Here is a 23,448-nt window from a genome sequence, read left to right on the forward strand (position 1 = left end):
AGCAACCAGATTTGTCTGTTATGACTGTCTTACTATAAACACACAAAAAAATGGAGAAAACTGAAGAAGACGCTGAAGATCTACACACGAAAATGACCAGTCCGAGACGCAGACGTAGACGTAAGAAGAAGAAGCGCAACTTGTTCGATATCCCCGGAGTGAGGAAGATCGTCCTGTCAGAACTCACTCAGAAGATCATTGAGTAAAAATGGTTTTAATTTTAAATGAGTTCTTCCTTAATGAGTCTTGATATTGCAGGTGTGTGGTGGGTGAAAATGTCACCTCAGAGAGCCCCTGGAAGTATGTGAAGAAGGAACTGGTGCAGGACAACCTGGAGCTGCACGAGGAAAGCTCAGAGTTTCTACCTCTGAGGGCCGAGATCCTGGCCTACCCGAGGAACACCATTTTAATAGGTACTAATTTTTTGTTCGTTTAATATGTGTGAAGAGAAGTGGGTCGTATTTGCTATAGAAATGGAGAAAATGAAGGAAAATGTTATATTAAAAATATCAATTTCCCTGGATCTCTAATAGGAAATTCAAACTTTTTATTTTTGAAATAGATAATCCGTTCCAGGCCTAATCGAAATGCTCCTTAGCAATTTTTTCGAGAAACCAACATTAAGTGAGTTATTCAAGGTTATGGTTTTTGGTATAATTTTTTTGGTCATATTTTTAAAAATTAAAATTTTTTTTTTTAAAGAAAATCAGCAAAAAAAGAATTATTCAAATACCTTTAAAAGTACCCGAGTTATAGAGGTTTCAAAATTCCCTTGCCAGGCACCTTCACCATTAATCACTAAATCTTTAAACCTTTATATTTCGGAAGCTATTCAACCGATTTTCAAAATTTTTTTACAGAATTATTAAGTATTGACCTTGTATGCTTCTAAGCATATTTTGAATATTTTCTATCAAATGCCATGCTAATTAATCACTTTAAAAACTATTTACTGGCATCTTTTTCTATCGACTGTTACTTTATTAAACTCTAATAAATGAAAGCATTCTTGCAAAAAAAGAATTATTTAAATACCTTTAAAAGTACCCGAGTTATAGAGGTTTCAAAATTCCCTTGCCAGGCACCTTCGCCATTAATCACTAAATCTTTAAACCTTTATATTTCGGATGCTATTCAACCGATTTTCAAAAATTTTTTACAGAAATATTATGTATTGACCTTGTTTGCTTCTAAGCATATTTTGAATATTTTTCATCAAATGATATGTTGATTAATCACTTTAAAAACTATTTACAGGCATCTTTTTCTATCGACTATTACTTTATTATTCTCTAATAAATGAAAGCATTCTTGCAAAAAAAGAATTATTTAAATACCTTAAAAAGTACCCGAGTTATGGAGGTCTCAAAATTCCCTTGCCAGGCACCTTCACCATTAATCACTAAATCTTTAAACCTTTATATTTTGGAAACTATTCAACCGATTTTCAAAATTTTTTTACAGAATTATTAAGTATTGACCTTGTTTGCTTCTAAGCATATTTTAAATGTTTTCTATCAAATGCTATGCTAATTAGTCACTTTAAAAACTATTTACTGGCATCTTTTTCTATCGACTGTTACTTTATTAAACTCTAATAAATGAAAGCATTCTTGCAAAAAAAGAATTATTCAAATACCTTTAAAAGCACCCGAATTATAGAGGTTTCAAAATTCCCTTGTCAGGTACCTTCACCATTAATCACTAAATCTTCAAACCTTTATATTTCGGAAACTATTCAACCGATTTTCATAATTTTTTTACAGAACTATTTAGTATTGACCTTGTATGCTTCTAAGCATATTTTGAATATTTTTTATCAAATGGCATGTTATTTATTTACTTTAAAAACTATTTAATGGCATCTTTTTCCATCGACTGTTACTTTATTAAACTCTAATAAATTAAAGCATTCTTGCAAAAAAAGAATTATTCAAATACCTTTAAAAGTACCCGAGTTATAGACGTTTCAAAATTCCCTTGCCAGGCACCTTCACCATTAATCACTGAACCTTTAAACCCTTATATCTCAGAGACTATTCAACCGATTTCCAAAATTTTTTCACTAAATCATCAAGCATTTAATTTCCATCAAATAACACACCAATCATCAACCTTCTAGGTTACATAGCCGACGAAACCCAAGACAAAGACGACGAGTTCTACATATGCGTCACAGAGGAGGCCACCAACGTGGTGTCACAAATCATCGAGAAACTGCGACAAGAACAAGAGGACCGACTGTACTATCAGCTCTACAAGGACATCCATCCATGGTACTTACCCTCTAACTTAATTAATTAACAAACGAATAAATTTCCCCTCTCTCTTTCACCAACATGCAATCCATGGGTACCGAGGAGGAAGTAGATGAGGCAATAGTAAAGAACAACCGTCCATTGATCGAAGTCGAAGTGGAGTCACAATACCCGATCTTCCCCGAGAAGGTCATATTTAGGATAGTAAACGCTGAAACAAAAAGAGACGGCTATATGGAGTTAAAGTGCGAGGAGGCGATGAATAACGTTTATATGAGAAGGATAGATAGTGGGATCCAGGCGGCCCCTTCAGTGATGTCTTCGGAGGCACAAACCACTTGTAGCTACCCCAGGAATGCCACGACAGAATATTCATATGATGTGGGTGATACTAAGCCTATGCTGCTGCAATGCGAACCGGATATTATTAGATATGCCAGCGATAATATGGAAAATCTGTCGGATTTGCTTCAAGTAACTAGTTGTCCTAAGAAATCGTCCATTTTAATTCAAATTTTTAGGTTAATGGGGTGATCAACTTCTATGCCAACGACTATGATTCTTTAATAAAAAATATGTCGCTGACCAACGTGAAGGAACGGCTCTCGAGCAGCAAAGAGTTCGCCGAATATTTGTCCTTCTTGGACGTGAACATGTGCAAGGGCAAAATGATTTCCGACATCAGTTGGCATCAGATGTGGTCCGGCACCATCGCTATTGCCTACTCTGATATCAGTTCTAACGTGTTTTACACTGGACCTAATAAGGAGGATGAGGTAACACACATTATCGGGTTTAAACGTGTCTGGCGAGTCAAGGAGTCGTTTTACGAGAAAATTTATAGAGTCATTTTTTGTTTGTAATTAAATTTTCTTTGATTTTGGTAATTGGCGTTTTTTTCGTAAACCCAACCGTTTTCAAGATATTCGGTAAAAAAGTTTTCCTAGCGCCTTCACCAATTTTGCAACAGTTTTGAAATTTTAAGATTTAGTATTCTTTCACACAAAAAAAGAATTTTTTAAATAACTTTAAAATTATAGGATTTATGGGGGTTTAAAAATTTCCTTGCCAGGCACCTTCACCAATAAATACTAAACTTTAAACCCTAATATCTCAGAGACTATTTAACCGATTTTAAAAATGTTTTCATTAAATTATTAACCAACGGCATTATTTGCTTTTAAGATTATTTTAAATATTTTGAATTTATAAAATTACTATTTAATCATTTTAAAAACCACTTACTCTTCTTTGTTTTCATCAATTACTAATTCAAAAAATACTTATGAAATAAGCCATTCATGCAAAAAAAAAATTATTCAAATATCTTTAAAACTATTCAAGTTATAAGGATTTAAAAATTTCCTTGCCAGGCACCTTCACCAATTATCGCTAAACTTTTAAACCCTTATATCTCTGAGACTATTTAATCGATTTTAAAAATTTTTTTACCCAATTATCAAGCAACAATTTTACTTCCCTTTGGGCATATATCCATTTTTTTCTATCAAACCCCCTATTGTTTAATTCATATTAGGGACTATTGACTGCTATTTATTTTTATAACTATTATTGTAAAAAATTTTAATAAATTAAGTTATTCATACAAAAAAAGAATTTTATAAATATCTTTAGAACTGCCAGAGTTATAAGGGTTTAAAAATTTTCTTGCCGGGCACATTCACCAATTTTTGATCACACATTATATACTAAAATTCTAGAAATTCACATTACTTATACAAAAAAAGATTTTTTTAATTATCTTTAAAATTACACGAATTATAGATGTTTAAAAATGTTCTTGCCAGGCACCTTCACCAATTATCGCTAAACTTTTAAACCTTCATATCTCTGAGACTATTTAATCGATTTTAAAAATTTTTTTACCCAATTATCAAGCAACAATTTTACTTCCCTTTGGGCATATATCCAATTTTTTCTATCAAACCCCCTATTGTTTAATTCATATTAGGGACTATTGACTGCTATTTATTTTTATAACTATTATTGTAAAAAATTTTAATAAATTAAGTTATTCATACAAAAAAAAAATTTTATAAATATCTTTAGAACTGCCAGAGTTATAAGGGTTTAAAAATTTTCTTGCCGGGCACATTCACCAATTTTTGATTACACATTATATACTAAAATTCTAGAAATTCACATTACTTATACAAAGAAAGAATTTTTTAATTATCTTTAAAATTACACGAATTATAGATGTTTAAAAATTTCCTTGCCAGGCACCTTCACCAATTATCGCTAAACTTTTAAACCCTTATATCTCTGAGACTATTTAACCGATTTTGAAAATTTTTTTACCTAATCATCAAGTAACAATTTTACTTCCCTTTGGGCATATATCCAATTTTTTCTATAAAACCCCTTTTTGTTTAATTCATATTAGGGACTATTGACTGCTATTTATTTTTATAACTATTATTGTAAAAAATTCTAATAAATTAAATTATTCATACAAAAAAAGAATTATATAAATATCTTTAGAACTACCAGAGTTATTGGGGTTTTAAAATTTCCTTGCCAGGACCCTTCACCAATTTTTGATTGCGCTTCACTTAGTAAAATTATAGAAATTCACATTACTTTTACAAAAAAAGAATTTTTAAAATATCTTTAAAATTAGCCGAGTTATAGAAGTTTCAAAGTTTTTTTGCCAGGCACCTTCACCATTATTTACTAAATCTTTAAACGCTTATATCTTAGAAACTATTTAACCGTTTTTCAAAATTTTTTTACCAAATTATACAAAAATAATTTTAGTACTTTTAAGCATTTTTCCAATATTTTATATGAAACCCCATATTGCTTAATTATTTTAAAGGCTGTTTGCAATCACCTATTCTTATCGACTATTATATCATACAACACTAATAAATTAAACCATTCATGCAAAAAAAGAATTATTTAAATATCTTTAAAATTACCCGAGTTATAATGGTTCCAAAATGTCCTTGCCAGGCACCTTCACCAATTATCGCTAAACTTTTAAACCTTCATATCTCTGAGACTATTTAACCGATTTTGAAAATTTTTTTACCTAATTATCAAGCAACAATTTTACTTCCCTTTGGGCATATATCCAATTTTTTCTATCAAACCCCCTATTGTTTAATTTATATTGGGGACTATTGACTGCTATTTATTTTTATAACTGTTATTGTAAAAAATTCTAATAAATTGAGTCATTCAAACAAAAAAAGAATTACATAAATATCTTTAGAATTACCAAAGTTATTGAGGTTTAAAAATTTCCTTGCCAGGAACCTTCACCAATTTTTGATTGCGCTTCAATTAGTAAAATTAAAGAAATTTACATTACTTTTACAAAAAAAGAATTTTTGAAATATCTTTAAATTTAGCCGAGTTACAGAGGTTTCAAAGTTTTTTTGCCAGGCACCTTCACCATTATTTATTAAATCTTTAAACGCTTATATCTTAGAAACTATTTAACCGTTTTTCAAAATTTTTTTACCAAATTATACAAAAATAATTTTAGTACTTTTTAAGCATTTTTTCCATTATTTTATATCAAACCCCATATTGCTTAATTAATTTAAAGGCTGTTTGCTATCACCTATTCTTATCGACTACTATATCATACAACACTAATAAATTAAACCATTCATGCAAAAAAAGAATTATTTAAATATCTTTAAAATTACCCGAGTTATAATGGTTCCAAAATGTCCTTACCAGGCACCTTCACCAATAATCACTAAAACTTTAAACTCTTATATCTCAAAGACTATTTAACCGTTTTTCAAAATTTTTTTACCAAAATATCAAGCAACAATTTTACTTTTTTTAAGCATATTCCCAATATTTTTTATCATACACCAGATTCCTTAAATTATTTTGAAGACCATTTACTGACACCTATTTTCATCAGCTATTAGCTCATAAAATGCTAATAAATTAAATCATTAGAGCAAAAAAAAATTATTCAAATACCTTTAAAATTACCCGATTTATAGAGGTTCTGAAATTTCCTTGCCAGGCACCTTCACCATAAATCACTAAACCTATAAACTCTTATATCTCAAAGACTACTCAACCGATTTTCAAAATTTTTTCGCTAAAATATAAAGCGCTTACTCTACCTAATTTCCATTACATAATATATTACTTGATTCCCTTTAAAGGTCATATTAATATAACGCAACTTCTGGTAGGTTTTTAAAGCTGTTCACACAACAAACCTGGTGTTAATATGGAGCTTCTTGGACCCCCTAAAGCCAAAACTGATACTGGAATCCCCCAGGGAAGTAGTGAGGCTCTGCTTTTGCAAATTCGACGAGAACGTTCTGGTTGGAGGCTGCAATAATGGGCAAATAGTACTAAGAACCTTAAAACTTTTGTCACAGTTGAATCTTACCAAAACCGTTGCAGATCATTTGGGACATTCGGAATAAATTGCAAAAAGTCGAAGAAAAAGAGGTGCTGACCACCGCTCAGCAGAAATACCGAATCTACATGAACTCCCTTATGGGCTGGATGAAGAACACCCATGACATCTCTTTGGTGAGACCAGCGGCTGTGTCTGACCTAAGATATTCCCATAAGGCAGCCGTCACCGGTAAGTCAAGGTCAAGTGAAGAGGATTTAACTAAAGGAGGAGCTTTTAGGGTTATCCTGGGTGAACCCTTTCCACGAATTCAGCAGAACGGGTAATTTGTCCGAGGTACCGCTTGATCACAATGACGTACCGAAGTACTCGATGCAACTGCTGACCACCTCCCTGGACGGGAGCGTCCTGATTTGGGACTTCAAGGACAAACCGAGTCTGAAACAGGGAGGCTATCGGCCCAAGAGGTCCAGGAGGTTGCAAAAGAAACCCAGCGGCCTGGAGGTACTTTATTGATCCTCTAACAAGGTGATGGTGATCTTATTAATAATTCTTCAGGTGGACGAGTCGCCTTATCGGATACTGCACCTGAATATGAGACCGAGGTATCGGATCAACGTATTGAGGAAGGACAGTAAGAAGCCGATAGCGATCACCAGCGGCAGCGGAGGGTTCTGTAAGCTGAACTATGTCGAAGCTTTTCCAGAGTTGAGCAAGAAGAACGATATTAGGGAGAGGGTGATTTATAAGCCTGTGCTGGAAAAGCCCACCTTTGAAGCCAGGCCGGTGGTGACTTTGGGGACAGCTGAGGGTGAGTACGAGACTTCTGTGAGAAGTCCTCAAAAGTTTTCTTGTGAAACTTATATCCAGGAGACTACATTGAAATGTACTGGGAGGGTCAGGACTTTGACTCCGGCGAAGCGGTGAATTGCGAGCAAGGAAAGTTCATCACTGAAGCAAAATACCACGATGGACCGGTCGTGTCGGTGCTAAAGGGTCAAGGTCACCGCATCTCCTTAACGGCCGGTGGCAAAATTTTCGCCATATGGAGAGACGACCTGCCCGGGAGACCGGTGCTCTGGAGGAGAAGCAGGCAGTTTATTACCAGAGGAGCCTTTAACATTTTTGAGGTAAAATTACTGAAAACTTCAAACACATTTGGGAAATCGACACCTCTTTTAGCCCTATAAAGTGACCACTCAGTCGGTAACCGGGGTGCAAACCCGATGGATTTTTTCCATGAACAGCAAGTCGCCGATATTCACTCAAGTTTTATCCAATAGTTTCTTAACGGTGTCCGCCATTCATCCTTTTCCAGGTGAAAAGGTGATTTTTGGTATTGGGGATGAACAAGGTAAGCGTCCTAATCCCTAATTAATTAAGAGACCTGGGAGATTGTTGTTTTAGGAGCTTTTAGGTTGTTTTATGTGAAAACAATGTCTTATGGTGACAATCTGGATAAGGCTTGGGAGAACTTTCTGGATAGGGAGGTTAATAGGAAAAAATTGTTTTTTGCATGGCAGGTAATAAAAAATGTATATCTTTCGAACAAAAAAAGAATTACTCGAATATCTTTAAAATTACAGGAGTTATAAGGGTTTAAATATTTACTAGTCCGGTGCCTTCACCAATTTTTGAAGGGGTATTACTTGTTACGACGCTCCCAATTTACCCTTATTATACGAAAAAGGAATTTTTTAAATATCTTCAAAACAACGAAAGTTATAGAGGTTTAAAAATTTACTTAACCTGCACTTTCGCCATTTATCACTGAATGTTTAAATCCCGATATCTCGGAGAATAGTTGACCGATTTTCAAAATTTTTTCACCAAAAAATAGGGTTGCGTACTAAATAATTTTTGAATATTTTCACTTTTTTTCAATATGTTTTTTTATTTTTTTGCGCGCAGATAACAAGCTAGGGTAACTAAAAATAAAATATTAGATAATCATTTTTAAATTATAATTAAATTTTCTCTCATCTAAATAAAAATCAAAAAAGTTACGTTATTTATCAAGGTTTAAATATTTGCTTGCCTAGAGCCTCCACCAAAATTTTTAAAAACGCAATACCTCTTAAAACGCTTGAAACTTACCTTTATTATACGAAAAAGGAATTTTTTAAATATCTTTAAAACAACGAAAGTTATAGAGGTTTAAAAATTTACTTAACCTGCACTTTCGCCATTTATCACTGAATCTTTAAATCCCGATATCTCGGAGAATAGTTGACCGATTTTCAAAATTTTTTCACCAAAAAATAGGGTTGCGTACCAAATAATTTTTGAATATTCTCACTTTTTTCAACATCTTTTTTTATTTTTTTGCGCGCAGATAACAAGCTAGGGTAACTAAAAATAAAATATTACATAATCGTTTTTAAATTATAATTAAATTTTCTCTCATCTAAATAAAAATAAAAAAAGTTACGTTAGTTATTAAGGTTTAAATATTTGCTTGCCTAGAGCCTCCACCAAAATTTTTAAAAACGCAATACCTCTTAAAACGCTTGAAATTTACCTTTATTATACGAAAAAGGAATTTTTTAAATATCTTCAAAACAACGAAAGTTACAGAGGTTCAAAAATTTACTTAACCTGCACTTTCGCCATTTATCACTGAATCTTTAAATCCCGATATCTCGGAGAATAGTTGACCGATTTTCAAAATTTTTTCACCAAAAAATAGGGTTGCGTACTAGATAATTTTTAAATATACTCACTTTTTTCAACATGTTTTTTAAATTTTTTTGCGAGCAGATAACAAGCTTGGGTAACTAAAAATAAAATATTACATAATCATTTTTAAATTATAATTAAATTTTCTCTCATCTAAATAAAAATAAAAAAAGTTACGTTAGTTATTAAGGTTTAAATATTTGCTTGCCTAGAACCTCCACCAATTTTTGAAAACGCATTGCATGTTAAGATGCCTGAAATTTACCTATATAATACAAAAAAAGAATTTTTTAAATATCTTTAAATTTACGGAAGTTACACTGCTTAAAAAATTTACTCAACCGGCACCTTCGCCATTTATCACTAAATTTTTAAACTCTTATATCTCAGAGTCTAATTAACCGATTTTTAAAATTGTTTCACCAAATTACAGGGTAGGGCACTAGCTTATTTTTAAGTACCTGCACTCTTTAATTAATGTTTTTTTTTAATCTTTGGCGCCAGTGTAAAGTGTCAGGGCCACTTAAAAAAAACAAATACGCAATAATTTTTCACTGAAAATTCAAATTCTTTTATTTAAAAAAAAACCACATTTAATCATATTTAAAAATAGGCTTAAAAATGTATTAGCCCTGCACCTTCACCATTAATCCCAGATTCTTTAAACTCTCATATCTTGAAAACTATTTAACCGATTTTAAAAGTTCTTTCACCACCTCATAAAGCGATAAAATGACTTGCATTCAATAACACATAACCTTTAAGGATGATTTTAATAAACGCAACGAACAATACTTGCAAAAAATGAAAGAAGAAGCGGAACAAAAAGCGAGAGAGGAGGCGGCCAGGGAGGCGAGCGGGGAAGAGAAAAAAGAACCTGAGAAACCTGCTAGAAAAGGACCACAACCAGGTGACGTCATTAGAACATAAGATTCCAACTTAACTAAGAAGTTTTCTTGCAGGCAAGTTTGTTGAATGGATAGCGGAACAGAGACAACTGAAGGAGGAAGCGAGAATAAAAGCGATGATAATAAACAAGAAGCAACTGGACACTAAGGAGCTTGAAAAGAGACGTAAACCCTTACAAAAGCTCGACGAGGAAAACGAGAGGAAGAAGCGAAAACAGAAAGAGAGGTAACTTACCCAGCTGCTTACCCAAAGAAATTAACGTTAAGCCAATTTTAGATTGAAACAAGGAGAAACCATTTTTAAAGACACCATAGCCAGTCTGTTTCCCGATGTAATAAAAGAAAAACCTCCTCCACCTCCAGATCCTTATGCCGGCGGAGACCCTTTGGAGGATAAGGAGAATTGCTATCAAGAGTTTCTAGATTTATCCGTTGAAACTGACGCTTTCATCCAAGCGAATCCTCTTCAGTACGATTTTGATTTTAAGAATTTGCTAGTTGGTGAGTCCTTGAACCAAAACAAACCGCTTGGATGTTACAAAATTTCATTTTTAGCCAGCAGAAGCAAAGACGAACACTTCTTTAGGTCTTTTGGACACCAGAAAAGGTACGAGGAAGAGAAACGAGAGCGAAGGGGGGACGGGCATAGAAGTTCTCTAGATGTATCGCAAGAAGAGTTTGGTGAGGGTGTCGAAAATCCCGATGAAGAAATATTAGAATCTTTAGATGTTGTGCTTTAAAGTTTAGTAAATATAGTTGAATTTGATAAGCAGTTTTGTTTGAAATTGGTTGCTTTAAAATTGGGTGAAGGAATTTTTGAAATCGGTCAAGTAGTCTCTGAGATATTTAGGTTTTAACATTTGATTTTAAAAGGCGAAAGGGTCAGGCAAGGCAATTTTTAAAGCTTTGTAGCTAGGGTAATATAAAAGATATTTTAATGGTTTTTGTTTTAAATAAAAGAAAAATTAATTCTAAACAAAAAATAAATTTATAATTTTTTTTGGTAAGTTAATATTTAATAGGTTACGCTCTCGTATAAGTTTAGTAATTAATTTAAAAAAAACCTCAATATGCTTAAAAATTAGGAGCTATTTTTTGCTATAAGACAAAGAAAAAATTTTGAAAATCGGTTAAATAGTCTCTGAGATATAAGGCTTTAAAGGTTTCGTAATAAATGGTGAAAGTGCTAGGTAAGTGAATTATAAGAAAAGCTTTATAACTCGCGTAATTTTAAAGGGATTTCAAAAATTCTTTTTTTGTACAAATGATGTTCATTTATAGAGTTCTAATTAAATATGAGAATTCGGAAATTGGTGAATGTGCCGGGCTAGGAATTTATTAAAACACCATGACTTGCGTAATTCTGTACGAATTTGAATAATTTTTTTTGCATTAATGATCTACATTTTTAGAGTTTCATTAAAAATTCAGGTAGAAAAAATTGGTGAAAGTACTGAACAAGCACATTTTTAAAACCCTGTAACGAGGGAAGTTTTTTACATATTTTATTACTTCTTTTTCAAAATAAGAAAAAATTTAATTTTGAATAAAAAAATATTTTATAATTGTTTTTGTTAAATTACTCTCTAGCTTATTACGCTTGCGTAAAGTACTAACAAATAAGAATTTTTTAAGAAATTTTGTATACTCAAAAATAAGTAATTACTTTGCTATATATTTCAGTGAAAGAATTTTAAAAATCGGTTAAGTAGCCTCGGAGATATGCGCGTTTAAATATTTAACGATAAATGGCGAAGGTGCCAGATAAGTGAATTTTAAAAGCGTTATAACTCGCGTAATTTTAAAGGGATTTTGAAAATTCTTTTTTTGTATGATTGGTGTTAGTTTCTAGAATCTTAATAAATTATGGGGAAACCGAAAATTGGTGAAGGTGCTGGGTAAGAAAATTTTTAAAACCCTATAACTTGCGTAATTCCAAACAAATTTTAATAATTTTTTTTGCGTTAATGATGTAAATAGAAAATTGTATTTCAAATAAAAAAAATCTATAATTTTTGTATTTAATTATTTTTCCTAGCTTATTACGCTTGCGTAAAAAACTAAAAAATATATTTTTTTCATTTTGCATACTCAAAAATAAGTAATTACTTTGCTATAAATTTTAGTGAAAAAACTTTAAAAATCGATTAAATAGTCTCGGAGATATGCGCGTTTAAATAATTAGTGACAAATGGCGAAGGTGCCAGATAAGTGAATTTTGAAAGCTTTATAACTCGGGTAATATTCAAAGGATTTTGAAATTTTTTTTTTGTACGATTGATGTTAGTTTCTAGAATCCTAATAAATTATAGAGAAATCGAAAATTGGTGAAGGTGCTGGATAAGAAAATTTTTAAAACCCTATAACTTGCGTAATTCCAAACAAATTTTAATAATTTTTTTTTGCGTTAATGATATAAATAGAAAATTGTATTTCAAATAAAAAAAATCTATAATTTTTGTATTTAATTATTTTTCCTAGCTTATTACGCTTGCGTAAAGTACTAAAAAATATATTTTTTTCATTTTGCATACTCAAAAATAAGTAATTACTTTGCTATATATTTCAGTGAAAAAACTTTAAAAATCGGTTAAATAGTCTCGGAGATATGCGCGTTTAAATATTTAACGATAAATGGCGAAGGTGCCAGATAAGTGAATTTTGAAAGCGTTATAACTCGCGTAATTTTAAAGGGATTTTGAAAATTCTTTTTTTGTATGTTTGGTGTTAGTTTCTAGAATCTTAATAAATTATGAAAACTCGAAAATTGGTGAAGGTGCTGGGTAAGAAAATTTTTAAAACCCTATAACTTGCGTAATTCCAAACAAATTTTAATAATTTTTTTTTGCGTTAATGATATAAATAGAAAATTGTATTTCAAATAAAAAAAATCTATAATTTTTGTATTTAATTATTTTTCCTAGCTTATTACGCTTGCGTAAAGTACTAAAAAATATATTTTTTTTATTTTGCATACTCAAAAATAAGTAATTACTTTGCTATAAATTTTAGTAAAAAAACTTTAAAAATCGGTAAATAATCTCGGAGATATGCGCGTTTAAATAATTAGTGACAAATGGCGAAGGTGCCAGATAAGTGAATTTTAAAAGCTTTATAACTCGCGTAATTTTAAAGGTATTTTGAAAATTCTTTTTTTGTATGATTGGTGTTAGTTTCTAGAATCTTAATAAATTATAGGGAAATCGAAAGTTGCTGAACGGGCTGGGTAAGAAAATTTTTAAATCCCTATAACTTGCTAAATTCCTAACAAATTTTAATAATTTTTTTGCGTTGATGATATAAATAGAAAATTGTATTTCAAATAAAAAAAAATTATACATTTTGTGTTTAATTAATTTTCGTAGCTTATTACGCTTGCGTAAAGTAATAAAAATATATTTTTTTCATTTTGCATACTCAAAAATAAGTAATTACTTTGCTATATATTTCAGTGAAAAAATTTTAAAAATCGGTTAAGTAGTCTCGGAGATATGCGCGTTTAAATATTTAGCGATAAATGGCGAAGGTGCCAGATAAGTGAATTTTGAAAGCGTTATAACTCGCGTAATTTTAAAGGGATTTTGAAAATTCTTTTTTTGTATGTTTGGTGTTAGTTTCTAGAATCTTAATAAACTATGGGGAAACCAAAAATTGGTGAAGGTGCTGGGTAAGGAAATTTTCAAAACCCTATAACTCCTGTAATTCTTAACGAATTTGAATAATTTTTTCTTTATTGTGATGATGTGACTTTCTAGAGATTAATTTTAATAAAGGACAACCAAAAATACTTGAAGATGACAAGCGAAAAATTAAAGAAGCTTTAGTTTAAGTATAATGTTCCATTTTCAGTGTCCCCTTGAGGAAAAAACTTACACGTTATGGATTTTTCTTTGTCGAAACGAAAAGCTAATACGTCTTAACAAAAGGGTTGTATCTAAAAGGGCTCTTTCGGCAGTCGAAATATACTTTTAGAGCTCCGAATATTATCAATACTGTATCCGAGAGCCGGTGCTTTTTCCCAGTTAACTAGACGTCCAAAATAAAATAAAAAAAAAACGGTAAGTCCTTGTTATCTGCTTCCTTTGTCTATCAAACCTTTCAGATTAAATAAGCGACGAACGACTGTTACCTTCAGTCGTTACTGAAATGGATCGGAATGGAATCGCTCCATGGCTGTAATTGGCTCCATATATTATAACTAAGGGGTATCGGGGGGAGGGAAAAAGTTGGAAAACTTAAATCAGCGATTTGCATTTGCGAAACAAAGTCGGATCCCGGGCACGTCCGTAAAACTCCATTTACTCTAACTCGGGAAGTTTAAAAGGAGATATAAGCTCAAAAGAAATCGCCTTTTTATGCCCCGCTTTAAAAGTTTCTTTATGCCATGAAAGATAATGTTTTTTGAGTACCACTTTATGAGGGGCCTGAATTAAACAGCGTGTCTCCTCCACCATTTACAGCAGCATAATTTAATGCTTAATTGTACTTTTAGAACCATAAAACCATATGGTGATTTATCTGGACAAGCCTCTTCAAATTTCTCTTCTCTGGAAAGCTCTTCTTGATAATTCCAGTAGTATTTCCTTAATGTTTTACAGTTTATTTCACTCAATTATCTCAAGTAGTTTTTGAGAATTCTTGATTCAAAGGGAAGGATGAGTTACATGGCAATTTGATCAGTTATATCAGGATTCACTTTAAGTCTGGCTAATTTGGCAAGTTTTGGTTGGACACTTTTGAACCTTCAATAATATTTCCAGAGAATTTAATTCTGAATCCAAAACAATTTATTTCATTAAAATATTTTCAGTAGTTTTTGAGAAAACTGGATTTGAGAGATAAAAAGTCGGTTTAATGGACCTGAGGGTTCACTACTTGGTTTAACTCCGGATAACTTGGCACCTTTTGGTTGCAGACTTTTGCATCCAAAACAAAATTTCCAGAGAATTTAATTCTAAATCCAAAGCAATTTGTTTCATTAAAATATCTTGAGTAGTTTTCGAGAAAATTGAGTTTAAGTCAGTTTATGAGAGACAAGGTTCACCATTTGGTTTAACTCTGGATAATTTGGCTTCTTTTGGTTAAATAATTTTGAACCCAAAACAACATTTCTAAATCCAGAGCAATTCTTTAACCTTTTTCAAGGGCTTACTAACAAATGCCTCGGGTTTAACCACGCAAACGATAAAATATCGGGTAAAAGGCTCGCCCCGCCATTTTATATAGTGACTGATGGGTTAATTTTTTCGCCACTTTTCACTCCAGAAGGTAACTCTCGAAAAAGGGAAATCACTTAAAACCCTTTGCTTTCGAACTTGGAAAGGATCGGGGCGAAGGGAAGGCGGCGTGTATGTAATTACCATAATCCGTTTTATCTCTTTAAACCTTGGCGAAATAATATTAAGTCTGGCACAAAGACGCCCTTACAGGTAATTTTACTGGCGTCTTATCGTTTCATCGCGTGCTCATCCCGATGAGAGAAGAGAGGAAAAGTAGGTCGGGCCCGTTAAGGCATAAAGTTTTAACATAACAAAGGCATATTTTGGGAGAAGCGTGATTTTTCTGCGAAAAAATGGCCAAGGCGGTATAAGCGTCTTTTATACGGGATTAAATGACTGTAGAACGAAAACGAATGGCTTGACAGGAAAAAGTTATGAAGCTTTTTTGTAGAATATAAAAAAATACGCATTTTTACTTTCTAGTAAGTTTTGCGTATCTCAACGCGTTTAGGAGATAATTGGGTAAAAACTAAGACGATCTATCAAAGAAAAACGCGTTTTTTCCACTTAAAGCTTAATTTTTGAAACCTGTCTAATTAACATTATAAGAGAAAAATGAATTTAAAGCAAAAAGCGCCCTTATAATTTTTTTTCTAAAATGGCTCCTTGGCTTCCTACACAGGAGTAAACACCAAAAAATTATGCATTAAAAAATATAAATAAGGTAAGAGACTAGTAAAAATAAAACTTTATAATTTGATGAAAAAAGTTCTAAAATCGGTCAAATAGTTTCCGAGATATAGAGTTTTTAAGATTTAAGAATAAATGGTGAAGGTGCTAGGTGAATGAATTTTCAAACCTCTATAACTCGAGTAATTTTAAAGTTATTTGAATAATTCTTTTTTTATAAAAATAATATTATACTTTAGAGTCATACTAAATTATTTAAAATTAAAAATTTGGTGGAGGTGCCGAGCAAGAGGATTTTAAAAGCCCTAAGTTTTATTTTAGAAAAAAATTGTAGAGGGCAAAATGGAATGCAATTTAAATTTGAGCATAAAAAGTTTAAACATTTTTTTTCTAAGATGACTCTTTGGCTTGTTACTCGTGTATATACAGTAAAAAAAAAGTTTTAAAAAATATTGATAAGCAGAAAAGCAAGTAAGTTTATCACTCTATAACTGAGTGAAAAAATTTTGAAAATCGATCAAATAGTTTTCGAGATATAAGAGTTTAAATATTTTAGTATAAATGGTGGAGGTGCCAGGCAAGGGATATTTCAAACCCTTATAACTCCAGTAATTTTAAAGTTATTTGAATAATTCTTTTTTTATAAAAATAATATTATATTTTAGAGTCTTACTAAATTATTTAAAATTAAAAATTTGGTGGAGGTGCCAGGCAAGAGAATTTTAAAAGCCCTAGGTTTTATTTTAGAAAAAAATTGTAAAGGGCAATATGAAAGCTAATTTAAATTTGAGCATAAAAAGTTTACAATTTTTTTTTCTAAGATGAACATTTCGCCTGTTACTCGTGTGTATACAGTAAAAAAAAAGTTTTTAAAAACACTGATAGGCAGAAAAGCAAGTAAATTTATCACTCTATAACTGAGTGAAAAAATTTTGAAAATCGATCAAATAGTTTCCGAGATATAGGAGTTTAAATATTTTAGTGTAAATGGTGAAGGTGCCAGGCAAGGGATATTTCAAACCCTTATAACTCCAGTAATTTTAAAGTTATTTGAATAATTCTTTTTTTATAAAAATAATATTATATTTTAGAGTCTTACTAAATTATTTAAAATTAAAAATTTGGTGGAGGTGCCAGGCAAGAGAATTTTAAAAGCCCTAGGTTTTATTTTAGAAAAAAATTGTAAAGGGCAATATGAAAGCTAATTTAAATTTGAGCATAAAAAGTTTACAATTTTTTTTTCTAAGATGAACATTTCGCCTGTTACTCGTGTGTATACAGTAAAAAAAAAGTTTTTAAAAACACTGATAGGCAGAAAAGCAAGTAAATTTATCACTCTATAACTGAGTGAAAAAATTTTGAAAATCGATCAAATAGTTTCCGAGATATAGGAGTTTAAATATTTTAGTGTAAATGGTGAAGGTGCCAGGCAAGGGATATTTCAAACCCTTATAACTCCAGTAATTTTAAGGTTATTTGAATAATTCTTTTTTTATAAAAATAATATAAACTTTTAGAGTCTTACTAAATTATTTAAAATTTAAAATTTGGTGGAGGTGCCGGGCAAGAGAATGTTAAAAGCCCTAAGTTTTATTTTAGAAAAAAATTATAGAGGGCAAAATGGAATGCAATTTAAATTTGAGCATAAAAAGTTAAAAATTTTTTTTTCTAAGATGACTCTTTGGCTTGTTACTCGTGTATATACAGTAAAAAAAAAGTTTTTAAAAACCCTGATAGACAGAAAAGCAAGTTAGTTTAACACTCTATAAGTGAGTGAAAAAACTTTGAAAATTGATCAAATAGTTTCCGAGATATAGGAGTTTAAATATTTTAGTATAAATGGTGAAGGTGCCAGGCAAGGGATATTTCAAACCCTTATAACTCGAGTAATTTTAAAGTTATTTGAATAATTATTTTTTTATAAAAATATTATAAAGTTTTGGAGTCTTACTAAATTATTTAAAATTTAAAATTTGGTGGAGGTGCCGAGCAAGAGGATTTTAAAAGCCCTAAGTTTTATTTTAGAAAAAAATTGTAGAGGCAAAATGGAATGCAATTTAAATTTGAGCATAAAAAGTTTAAACATTTTTTTTCTAAGATGACTCTTTGGCTTGTTACTCGTGTATATACAGTAAAAAAAAAGTTTTTAAAAATCCTGATAGACAGAAAAGCAAGTAAGTTTATCACTCTTTAACTGAGTGAAAAAATTTTGAAAATCGATCAAATAGTTTTCGAGATATAAAAGTTTAAATATCTTAGTATAAATGGTGAAGGTGCCAGGCAAGGGATATTTCAAACCCTTATAACTCCGGTTATTTTAAAGTTATTTAAATAATTCTTTTTTTATGTAATTCCTGTAAGGTTCTTGAGTTTAAACGACCAATTTCAAATAAAAAATTTGCTGAAGGTGCCGGGTACAAAAATTTTGATATCCTCAACCTTATTTTTGAAAAAAAAATTGTTGATATTAAAATTAGAGCAAATTTAGTTTTAAATTAAGACGTTATTATAAATTCTTTATCAAATATCCTTTTGACTTTCCATAAGCCTGTACACATAATTTAGATAATTTTTTTTAAAAGTGAATATAGTAAAAGACAAGTAAAATCATCTCCCTACTGCTCAGTGCAAAAATTTTGAAGATCGATCAAATAGTTTCCGAGATAAAGGATTTTAAAGATTTAGAGATAAATGGTGAAGGTGCTAGGCAAGAAAATATTCAAACCTCTATAACTCAAGCAATTTTAAAGGTATTTAAAAAGTTCTTTTTGCATGTAAGTCACGTAGGTTTCTAGAGTTAAAATCAAGTTTTTGAAATAAAAAGTTTGGCGAAGGCACCGAGCAATAAATTTTTGAAAATCTCATCGTTCATTTCTGAAAAAATTTGTAGAGGGCAAAATGAGAGGAGGTTTAAATATGAGCGCAAAAAATGTTTTTTTTTTTTATAAGATATTTTTTGGGCTGATTACCCACGTTTATGCAGTAAACAAATATTATTTTAGGAGAATTGATAAACAGAAAAAAAGTAAAAATATCACTCTATAACTGAGTGAAAAAAATTTGAAAATCGATTAAATAGTTTCCGAGATATAGGAGTTTAAATATTTAGTGATAAATGGTGAAGGTGCTAGACAACGGAATTTTTAAACCTCTATAACTCGAGGAATTTTAAAGTTATTTGAAAAATTCTTTTTTAATATAAGCCATGCAAGGTTTTAGAATTATACTAAATATTTTGAAATTAAAAAAAATGGTGAAAGTACTGGGCAAAAATATTTTAAAACATTTAAGGTTCGTTGGAAAAAAAATTGTAAAAGCCGAAATGACAGAAAATTTAATTTTAAACAAAATACGGCGCTTTAATTTTTTTATAAAATGTCTCTTTGGTTTGCCATGAGTGTATATACAAAAAGACAAACAAGTTTAAAAAAAAATACACTGAAAGGCAAGTAAACTCATCGTCTTATATCTAAGTGAAAAAATTTTGCAAATCGATTGAATAGTCTTTGAGATATAAGGGTTTAAAGTTTTAGCGATTAATGGTGAAGGTGCTAGGTAAGGGAATTTGTAAACTCCTGTAACTCGAGCAGTTTTAGAGATATTTGAAAAATTCTTTTTTTGTATGAATCGTAGAAGCTCCTAAAGTCTTGACAAGTAGTTAAAGATTTAAAAAAAATGGTGAAGGTGCCAGGTAAAGGAATTTTCAAACCCTTGTAACTCGAGTAGTTTTAAAGATATTTGAATAATTCTTTTTTTGTATGAATCGTAACAGCTCCTAATAGCGCCTTGACAAATATTTTTTTTTAGATGGTGAAAGTGCTAGTCAAATAAGCCCAATAATTATAAACGAAATGGTTTTACAGAAAAAACTTATTAAGCTTTTTTGTTTGAAATAAAAAATACATCTTTTTTTTCTTAATAAATTATTACAAGATTTTAGTCCCTTTAAAGTTATTGAATTACAAAGTTAAATATTGCTCAACCCTTTTAAGGCTTATAAACTCCAAAAAAAAAAATATCAATTCAAACTTTATCTACCGAGGCCTAACAAGGGAAGTCAACATATTCAATTACGGGCCTCTCGACCCTTTGTTTTATAACTAACACCCAATTTTAGGGCTCTCTTTGGCTTAATAGGTTTGTTTAACCGCCGAAGTCCAATTTCGGTTCAAAACAAAGTTTTACCTATTTAATTTCACTTATACCGCAGGAACAACTGGGTCATCCTTAAACTTAATTATTATAGTAGGAATTAGGGGCTCTGGAAAAAACTGAAAGACTTTTATTAAATTTTAAATTATGTCTAATTATTTATCTCCTTTTTTTCATCCAAGATGGAGGGCACAAAATGCCTTTTAATTAATCACCTTAAGTTGCTTGGCCCGAGAAACATTTAAATGTAGCGAGTAGCAGTCGGGGATTTAATATCCGACCGACCTGGATCAATTACCTTAAAAAACTGGAATTTATTCCAGAAGGGCGAGGGGGAGGGGGTTTTAGGGCCAGATTTCCAGAAATTAAGACTCCCTTAACAGGAGAAACACTTCAAAAGATAATGAGGGCCCAGTTAAACTTTATGAAAGTGTTTAATTTAAACGCTCCAGAGTATATACAGGGTGGTAATAGATTAATTACTCAAAACAGCAATAAATTCTCCTGGATTTATTTGGCTAAGAACATAAATCGCTGCTGTAATAAGAAATTAGGCAAAAAGTTAATTTTTTTATGCCCTTCCCCCACAACCGACTGGGAGGGGATGTTTAACATTATTAAGGGCGCATATTAATTAAGGCAAAAGCGAAATTAGGGCCGCATTATTTTCCTTAATAAGGGGGCCTTCTTAAGGGTAATTAAATTCAACCAGAAACCTGGAAAATACAAATTAGGAGGCCTCTTTTGAAAAAGTAAATTTCCCTTCGAAAAAAAAAAGCACAAGGGGAATTAATTATTAATTTATTGTTCGAGTACCGTTTGAATTTTTTTTGTCCAAAATTGGTTTTTATTTTTTTTTAAGAAATCTGTCATTTTTAGAGAAATATACTTTATATAAAAGTTGTTTGGAATAATTAGGTCTAGCGAATAAAAAAAGAATTTAAATTTTATTTCTCATACAGTGGGCGAAAATCTCAAAAGACAATTTTTTTGGAAAAAATTTATTTTTTTATTAGCGCAATAGATGCACCATTTAAGCACCAACAAAAAACTATTTAATGCATTTTTTCAAAAAACCGGCCAAAAATAAGTTATCAAGCATTTTTTTTTCAAAAATTGGTTTTTGATTTTTTTCAAGAAATCTATGGGTTTGAGAAAAATAGACTTTTTATAAAAGTTGTTTGGAATAATTAGGTCTAGCGAATAAAAAAAGAATTTAAATTTTATCTCTCATACAGTGAGCGAAAATCTCAAAAAAACCACTTTTCTGAAAAAAAATTGTTTTTTTATTAGCACAATAGATGCATCATTTAAGCATCAACAAAAAACTATTTAATGCATTTTTTCAAAAAAGTGGGCAAAAATAAGTTATCAAGCATTTTTTTTTCAAAAATTTGTTTTTGATTTTTTGCAAGAAATCTATGAGTTTGAGAAAAATATACTTTTTATAAAAGTTGTTTGGAATAATTAGCTTTATCGAATAAAAAAAGAATTTTGATTTTATTTCTCATACAGTGGGCGAAAATCTCAAAAAACTATTTTTCTAAGAAAAATTAGTTTTTTTATTAGCACAATAGATGCACCATTTAAGGATCAACAAAAAACTATTTAATGCATTTTTTCAAAAAACCGGCCGAAAAAAAGTTATAAAGTATTTTTTTTTCAAAAATTTGTTTTTGATTTTTTGCAAGAAATCTATGGGTTTGAGAAAAATATACTTTTCATAAAAGTTGTTTGGAATAATTGAGTTTATCGAATAAAAAAAGAATTTTAATTTTATTTCTCATACAGTGGGCGAAAATCTCAAAAAACCACTTTTTTAAGAAAAATTTATTTTTTTATTAGCACAATATATGCACCATTTAAGGATCAACAACAAACTATTTAATGCATTTTTTCAAAAAACTGGCCAAAAATAAGTTATCAAGCATTTTTTTTTCAAAAATTGGTTTTTGATTTTTTTAAAGAAATCTATCGTTTTGAGAAAAATATACTTTATATAAAAGTTGTTTAGAATAATTAGGTCTATCGAATAAAAAAAGAATTTTAATTTTATTTCTCATACGGTGGGAGAAAATCTAAAAAAACCACTTTTTTGAGAAAAATTATTTTTTTTATTAGCACAATAGATGCACCATTTAAGGATCAACAAAAAACTATTTAATGCATTTTTTCAAAAAACCGGCCAAAAAAAAGTTATAAAGTATTTTTTTTTCAAAAATTTGTTTTTGATTTTTTGCAAGAAATCTATGGGTTTGAGAAAAATATACTTTTCATAAAAGTTGTTAGGAATAATTAGCTTTATCGAATAAAAAAAGAATTTTAATTTTATTTCTCATACAGTGGGCCAAAATCTCAAAAAACCACTTTTTTGAAAAAAAAATATTTTTTTATTAGCACAATAGATGCACCATTTAAGCATCAACAAAAAACTATTTAATGCATTTTTTCAAAAAACAAGCCAGAAAGAAGTTATTGACATTTATCGGTTACTGGCCAAAACTACGATGTTCATCACAAAAATCACTTAAGTTATTTTTTTACAAGAAAACTATGGCTCCACGACAAATATAGTTCAAATAAAAGTTACTTGGAATAATCAAGTCTATCGCCTAAAAAAAGAATTTTCATGTTATTTCCCATACGCTGGAAGAAAATCCGGAAAAACCCCCAATAATAATAATAAACCGCTATTTTCTTTACACTAAGGTTTATATTCCTTATCGGGGCGCGAAAGTTTCCCCAGTGCCCTCTCTAGCAGAAACTTTTCACGTAAATGGGGCGAAAATTAAACGAGGGCGGGAGGGGGCGAGGGAAAACGGCGTGAAAAGGTGAATTCCTCCAGTCTTAAATGGAAAAACTTGCCCGTGACGCTTTAGCATATCTTTCTCCCGTTTGAATGCTTAATTTCGCCTCTCCAGGTCTCCCTCCATCCCCTTTTCTTCCCAATTACATTATTTCTTTGTTTGATGGCACCCAAGCGACGTTTTGAGCACATTATTTTCATCTTCAAGCTTATAAAATGTCCATAAACGGCATACATTTTTATAAGTTTATAAATCTCACTGTGAGTGCCCTCTGGCGGACAAACAGAGTAACAGGAGGCGCCACATATCCAAGGAATCTGTAATTTTGAAAGTTTCTCGCCAAAATAGGTACAAAAAAAACACAGTCAA

General features: G+C 30.7%; 1 protein-coding gene across 1 annotated transcript; it reads left to right on the forward strand.

Annotated features, from left to right (window-relative positions):
- LOC126746044 (dynein axonemal intermediate chain 3) lies at positions 1-10,983 on the forward strand. Its single transcript, XM_050454128.1, has 16 exons — positions 1-202; positions 259-413; positions 2,123-2,276; positions 2,342-2,732; positions 2,780-3,034; positions 6,452-6,613; positions 6,669-6,855; positions 6,905-7,128; positions 7,183-7,435; positions 7,495-7,754; positions 7,807-7,978; positions 8,032-8,147; positions 10,069-10,213; positions 10,266-10,437; positions 10,489-10,712; positions 10,767-10,983. Exons 1-16 carry the CDS (start codon positions 51-53, stop codon positions 10,949-10,951), a joined length of 3,207 nt encoding a protein of 1,068 aa, XP_050310085.1. The 5' UTR covers positions 1-50; the 3' UTR covers positions 10,952-10,983.
- The last annotated feature ends 12,465 nt before the right edge of the window (positions 10,984-23,448 follow it).

The sequence above is a fragment of the Anthonomus grandis genome, chromosome 17, assembly GCF_022605725.1.
Source record: "Anthonomus grandis grandis chromosome 17, icAntGran1.3, whole genome shotgun sequence".
NCBI lineage: Eukaryota > Metazoa > Arthropoda > Insecta > Coleoptera > Curculionidae > Anthonomus > Anthonomus grandis.